The 7,509-nt window shown below is 40.3% G+C and overlaps 1 protein-coding gene across 1 annotated transcript; it reads left to right on the top strand.

Annotated features, from left to right (window-relative positions):
- Positions 1–3,271: 3,271 nt before the first annotated feature.
- On the top strand, positions 3,272–6,193 carry myl12.1 (myosin, light chain 12-1). Its single transcript, XM_079360947.1, has 4 exons — positions 3,272–3,376; positions 4,734–4,933; positions 5,104–5,265; positions 5,631–6,193. Exons 2-4 carry the CDS (start codon positions 4,750–4,752, stop codon positions 5,801–5,803), a joined length of 519 nt encoding a protein of 172 aa, XP_079217073.1. The 5' UTR covers positions 3,272–3,376; positions 4,734–4,749; the 3' UTR covers positions 5,804–6,193.
- The last annotated feature ends 1,316 nt before the right edge of the window (positions 6,194–7,509 follow it).

Below are 7,509 nucleotides of genomic sequence, written 5' to 3'. Positions count from 1 at the left end.
AAAAGAGATCAACACTGAGGATGACAATACAAGACAGTAAGCAGGGTCACAACACGACATGCTGTCTAATAATTGAGGGATGGATTTTACAAGTGTAATACAATATGTCACAAGCCTTTTAAATCCTTTGCCAACATGGCTGCCTTGATCTGCAGAGATCACCTGAAAGGCAGAATAGCGAATGCATTAACTAATGCCAAGTCAAGTCGACTTTATTTATATATAGCACATTAACAGCCAAAGGGTGGACCAAAGTGCTGTACTTTAAGTTTGGTAAAACACATTTCATCCAAACATCATAAATATATTTAAAGGCAAATTTACAACAACAAGTTTAAACGAAACAATTGTAAAAGTTCTAGTGGACACTGCTGTCAGGATAAAAACACTCAACTAGAGGTAAAAGCCAAGTAAAATAAATGGGTTTTTAAAAATGACTTCAACTGTTTAGTTGTTGCAGCAGATCTTTTTTGAAAGGTTGTTTATTCAAGAGTGTTGGAGCTGCAGCAGAAAAGGCTCGATCGCCTCGTTTTGGGCACATCCAAGAACTTTGCCTAGTTAGTGAGCTGCTGAGCCATTTAGTGATTTAAAAACCAGAAGTCACATTTTAAAATCAATCCTATAGCCAACAGGAAGCCAGTGGAGACACATTTTGGACAAGCTGCAGGCGTTGGATGGATGACTGATCAAAGCCCACATAAAGTGAGTCACAGTATTCCAGGTGAGATATCATGAGTGCATGTGTTACTGTCTCTAGATATTTTGCAGGGAGGTCTTGACTCAAAGGAAGAGTTGAGCAGGTATGAGGGTGAATATGACCTGAAAGACACTCATCGCTCCTCTCGCACAGATGATGAGCGACAGGTGAGCTGGCTGAAACTATCAGGAGGTTAGTGGTGAGGAGAACTGAGGATGGCCACACCCAGAGACAAACAGATACAGCAAGAAACACCAGGGAAACAAGCGGCCTATAGGCTGAGGCCTTGACACAAACCCAAAGTCATGGCAACCTTTAGCATAACTGGATACACCTCCACGTCCATGAATAGCACACGATCTATCCAAAAGCTTTCATCCCAAACTGTCTGGGCTTTACTTTGATATGAATATAAGCTCCAATTAACAAACAGCTGTAACTCAAAGCTGCTGGAGACAAATCTCCTCCTTAAATCTCGAGCTCAAGTAGCCTTCATATTTTACCTGAAACAAGAGAACGGCCACTTTAATGACTTCATCCCTTTGTGGTCTTTAAAGAGAATTATGAGTAATAAAACTGTGAGTCTGTTTAGTGCTCGACTATAACAACAGTTCAGTTTATCACCTTATAACTGGGATGGTTTATGGTGTTTACTCTGTGATGGTTTATGGTGTTGCCACTGAAACAGTGGAGCCCTGAAGCGTTATGGTCATTGTGGTGGAGTTACATTACACTGCAAGAGGGGGACATTTGTCTATTCTGTATATGAAAGCTTGATTGTCTGAGTGAGTATACGGTTGCAGTTCATCATTTTCATGTAAGCAGCACGTCACTGTGTTCAGCTGTCCAGGAAATTCCAACTGTATGGGAAGTCTCACGGGATTTATTCAGGCTATGTTTAGACGTGGCGCTCGCTCTGTTTCAGGCTTCTATAGACGTGAACACATTTCTAAACTTTACACAAAGTACAAGGTTAGATTTCCCTAAACTTTTAAGGCCTGCATATTACTTAGAATAATATAACTATATAGCATCCTCTAGTGGTTAAAAACAACACTACAATGTATTTACAAATGACATCACCTTTAACCTGTAAATAAATGGAAAGATATCAATGATAAGACCTGATAAAAACTAATTATGAATATAAAGTTCCCATAAGTCTTTTTCCTAAATTATACAACATAATAAATAATAAGTTTGTTTTTGCATGTTTTTCTTTTTACAATACCAGAAACTATCACTGACTGAACTACTGTCTGTATTTAAGAATTCATCTTCTTGTACACATCATTAAAACAGTCTTGTGATTTTTTGGGGGGGACTATCAAGCTCTTGATAGCCGACTTGTTTGGCAGCATTTTATAGCTTAACTACGAGCGTTTCATAGCGATCTGTCCGCTGGACACAAAAGACAGATGTGGCTTCTTTTAACCGATGAGTCAACTGCTCCATATTTTGTTTTTGAATCTCTGTGGCCTGTAAGCCTTCGCAGCAAAGAGTGTGGGGGAACAACTGTTGTCTCATCATCACTGGACTGTCTATCTATAATTATCCATCGCATCTCCAGTTTTCTCTTTATTGTTTAGGTTACAGTATGTGACCTTTACATTATTTTTGTTTTATTTCACTTTATTTTAGTATGCAGAAAGCCTCAAAGCTCTCTTTCAGGATAGATGTGGTCTAGAAATTTTTTTTTGGAGCAATGAGTGCAATCAGGGCGAAACAAATGTGGTCAATTAACAAGGAGGGAACAAAAAAATGTGAAAGATTAGTTAATTTTAATCGTATTAAATGAGAAACACATCTCGTTAAGAGAAAACTTTCTTCACAGTGTACTCTTACAATATCTTTCCTTGTGTTTCCTTATTTTTCTTTTGTGAAAAAGGTATTAATGAGGCAGCCTCAGTGTTGCTGGTCATGGGTTCAAATGATGTGTCTTTTCACAGGACCCTGAGATCCTGCCAGCGGCCCTTAAAAAAGTACTACCTAAAAAAAATATCGTGAAAACCAATGCAACAATACAGCATAGATAATGCTGAATTCATATGCCTGGGATTGGGAAGGTATTCCCCTAATGCAGCCCATTACAATACAAGCAAAAGCTGAGACTACATTTAACCCTGGCTGCAGAAACATTGAGGTGAAAACTTTTATTTAAGTTTTATCAACAGAAGCATCAACTTAGACATGTAATACTTAATAACTCCTTATTTGCCTTATTGATGATAAACGTTTGTACCCCAGCTGTGATCACTTAAACCTATTTTGTCTTAATTGCACAATGTCCTTGTATCCTTTCTTTCCTTATAAGGGCATATCCAGGAATGCCAGCGCTGGCAAGGGAGCGTTTGTGGAACTTGCATTTCTTTCCAGCGGAGGGGTGTCCGAGAGGTGCTAAAGAGGTTTAACTGCCACTAAAAAGAAAAAACAATATACGTGATTATAATACAGAAGCACTTTTAAAATATACGTGTGTTTTGTTTCAGTAATACGACATATCCATATGTTTAAAAGCGATTTATAAGGGTTTTGTAGTCGACGAGCACCCCCTCGGTTTTCCCCCTCAGTTGGTTTGTCCCGAGCTGTCTTCACTGAAGCCAACATCCGGAAGTGAAGGGCGGTGGTTGAGTTCAAGCGAAACAAGCTAGCTGACTTAAAGTGTTGTGTTGTTGTCAGGTAAGAATACTATTTGATTATATACTTCTGTCTGTTATGATAGCTGAATAATACACACGTACAGTAAGGATACTGCTCTATAAAAGACGTTTTATCTCAATGGCAGAGTTCTGCGTTTAATTTAAATATCCGGTGTGTTCCTTTGAAAACACGGCTAACTGTTAGCTTCGTGGCTAACGTAGTTTTCTTACCGTATTTGCCTTTAAAGTTTGAACTAGTAAATTTAAAGTTTTTAAAAACGATTTATGTGACGTTTTGGATGTTTTTATCGAATGCTAAAGTTAGCTGTAATGACACTAATTATTTGCATTCTAACTAGGCCTCAAACCCTGGAAGAATTGAGTGCGTCGGATGTAAAAAAAAAAAAAAGAGGTTTAAAATAATTTTATTTTTTAATCGCACTATGAGAGAACATGAAAATGGCACTATAACTTTAGCTACTTTATTCAGAATACTATCTTAAACATGTTTAAACTACGGCGGCCCCATGGTATCAAAAGGATTTCAAAAAAATTAAAGATTATTTTGACAACAAAAGTAGGCACAGAAAGAAACCTTTTATCATTAATGTTGATAAATGAATTTTATTTTACAGGTCACGTTTACTTTTTTTATGTAAATGTATTGAAAATATGGAGAGAGAGTGGGATTAGATAAATTCCCATTCCTTTTAACCATGTAAGCCTGTTTTGTTTTTGTTATCTTGGGGGGGGAAAAGCATACCAAATAATTTACAACCAACCATCATTATTAGTCATTAGTTTCCTTTTTTTTTCCTTTTTTTTTTTTTTTTTAAACCCCAAACACTTCAGAGCCGTATAAACGACCAGTAAGAACCTGAACGATATCTGGCAGCGTCATAATATTCAAAGCGTTCACACAAACTGTGGACGGCCCTGTGAAAGAAGATAACCTGTCACGGTTAGGATGTGATGAATGTGTCGGTCTATGTTCAAAGACATTTCCTCATATGGGCATCTGTCCTCGCATCAGTGAGTTTCCGACCCTCGGTGAAAGCAATGAGCTGGTCAACCTAGAAACATGAGAAACATCTCCATTTATAGCTCAGTGAGGGACACCACTCCGGGGAATCACTGCCAGAGAATTAAAATACCCTGACTGAGTCGGGGGTACGAATGATGAAATCTTTTTTTTTTAAATAGCAACATGATAAGCTTTGATCAGATTGTTTCCGTCTGTCTTGTTTGTATTTTTGCTACCTTTTAGAAGCTTTGTGAAGAAGATGCATCCCCCCCAACTCAGATTTATCTGTTGTTTACACTGATTTTAACAGAGCGAGACCCTGATGGTCACTCGGCTGTATTATCTAAGTATACTGACACTTAATTTTCTACAGGTACAAAACAGTCAAAATGTCGAGCAAAAGAACGAAGGCGAAGACCACGAAGAAGCGCCCTCAGCGCGCCACTTCCAATGTCTTCGCCATGTTCGACCAGTCTCAGATTCAGGAGTTCAAGGAGGCTTTCAACATGATCGACCAGAACCGTGACGGCTTCGTGGACAAAGAGGACCTCCATGACATGCTGGCCTCGCTGGGTGAGTGGCAGTCAGGCTGAGCTCAATGCAACAATAAGGAAGGAACTTAAAGCAGTTCTTGGGTGTGCACCGACATTGTTTGAAAACGAGTTCTACGAGTAAACATTTAAATGTTAATCAGTCGCTTGTACTACTTTTTAAATGCAACACACCCGCTTCTTTTTATGAAGGTAAAAATCCAACTGATGAGTACCTGGAGGCCATGATGATGGAAGCTCCCGGACCCATCAACTTCACCATGTTCCTCACCATGTTCGGAGAGAAGCTCAATGGAACAGACCCCGAGGATGTGATCCGAAATGCCTTTGCTTGCTTCGATGAGGAGGGGACAGGTCAGTGGTGACAACCGAGCTTTCTCTCCTGTTGATGGAAACAAAGGTTTCTCTACGCATCTACTATTCACTCAGCAGACGCTGTTATCCAAAGTGACCTACATCCACAGACGTTTACTCTCAAGGGTCAACAAGAGCAAGGGAGTCTTGTTAAGATTTTTTTTCTACTTCTAGTTTATTTCAAAACATAAATTTGCAGCCTTGTTTAAAAAAACAACGCTCCTAGCGAAAGTCTTCTTTCCTTAAAAAGCTTCTCTTGGATGGTAGAGTGAGGGAGGCCTTCGAGGAGACGATTCCGATGTTGTTCCAAGCCATCTTTAGCCCTCTTATCTGATCTGAATGTCCCCCCCCCCCCCTCCCTTCAGGTTTCATCCAGGAAGATTACCTCCGGGAGCTGCTCACGACAATGGGCGACCGGTTTACGGACGAGGAGGTGGACGAGCTCTTCAGGGAGGCCCCCATCGACAAGAAGAGCAACTTCAACTACGTGGAGTTCACGCGCATCCTAAAGCACGGCGCCAAGGAAAAAGACGATTAAAGATCCTCGGTCCTCTCCGTCTCCTCCTCCTCCTCCGTCAGCTAGAACACCGTGCCGCACGTCTCAACTCTCCAGTATAAACCCCATTTTAAACCAACCAAAGCAATAACTATCCAGCCCTGTTTGTTGGGAACTTCCAGTTTTGCCAAAACGTACACATCTATAATGAGGAGGAAAAAAAGTGTTCTAGGTTGTAGACTGTTTTTTTCTGTCATGTAAAGATGTGAGCTGGCAGCACCTTGGAAGCTCTAAGGGATAAGTCTTTGCAAATCATGTTATCGGGTTTAGCTGAATTTTTACATTTTATAATATAAACTTTTTAAAAATAAAGCCCTCTATCAAGTTGTACTTTGCTGAATGTTTCCCTTTCCATAAAAGTCAGCTGAAGTACGTGTTGCATTATTCTGTCTTTATTTAGTTCTGAGGAATATTTAAACACTTTCCCTCCTCGAGTCTCGACAAGTCCGCTCTGCCTCGTCAGTGAAACGTGTGCCGACGAGTACGAGCTGAATTCTTTCAGTCAAAGGGGCGAATGAACATACCATTAACTCTGTCAGATCACGCTGATGCCTTACTGTCAACACAGGCGGGTCTTCATGTCATGGAAGTCCTCTAACATACATGAGTGTACAGTGACCTTAAAGTACCAGAGCTGGACGAGTTAACGCTCTGAGAAGGGGGCGCCATGCCAGCGATGGGTAAACAAACAATGTGGGGTAAAAAGACACAAAGGAGACTGTTCGAATAAATAACCTAAAACCTACAAGGAGGCCTTTTTATTAAAAGTGGTTTAAAAGAAGAATTTAGGCGGCAAATGCTCGGACTCCTTTGGTTTATAAATTTGAGGTGGGAACAGATCTCTGGTCGTCTGTTGGTTGGATATGTTTTGCGGCGAGCAAGATGATGACATCCTGAACGAAACAAATCACAAAACCGATGTAATGAGAGACGTGTTCGAGGGTAAACTATAACAAGAAAAATAAGGATAAACTTTATTGATCCCTCAATGGTGGGGAAATTAGTTGAAGCAGCTCCAAAGAAACCGGAACCAAGCTGCCACTCAGAGCGGCACTGGACACAGAAAAACCTAGAAGAATGCATTTAAAACATGAATGTTTTTAAGTTTTGACTCGGTATGTTTAGTCCAGTGAGTCCAGCAGGAATAGTGTTTTTTTGACAGCTTTGCTCTTTAACTTGGTTACTGAAATCTCCATCCAAAAGGAAGAAGCTGAACATCACTGGGTGGGAATGAACGAATAAGATAGAGGTCGCTATTCCCTATAACTGTCGAGTAAAATAGGACGCTGTACATCTGTGACTCACCACTCAAAAATCATAAACAACTTCATATTTTACTGTTAGAATATGAATGACATGCATTAAGCCTTTCTATCTCCGCTGTACACTTCCGGTCATCCATGCAGCTGTCAGCGGCCCGGTTCGGTTCGGTCCCCCCAGCCCCCCAAAAAAAGTCTGGCTCCGTCCCTGGAGGAGGAATCTGTATCCTGAAGGCAGCCTGTCGTAGTCCAGTGGTGTTTTCTCTTTAGATAGTGTCATAGCGCCCTCTGGTGTCTACTTTAAGCACTGCGTCTTGATGCCTTCAAACGCAATCGGAAAAAAGAGCATTCTTAAAGTCAAATGACAGGTTGTTAAAAAAATAAATAAAAAGTGAATCGGTGAGTGGATGTGGTAATCATAGACTGTAA

Source organism: Symphodus melops (genome assembly GCF_947650265.1).
Source record: "Symphodus melops genome assembly, chromosome: 14".
NCBI classification, from domain to species: Eukaryota; Metazoa; Chordata; class Actinopteri; order Labriformes; family Labridae; genus Symphodus; species Symphodus melops.
This window is presented reverse-complemented; position numbering and strand designations above follow the sequence as displayed.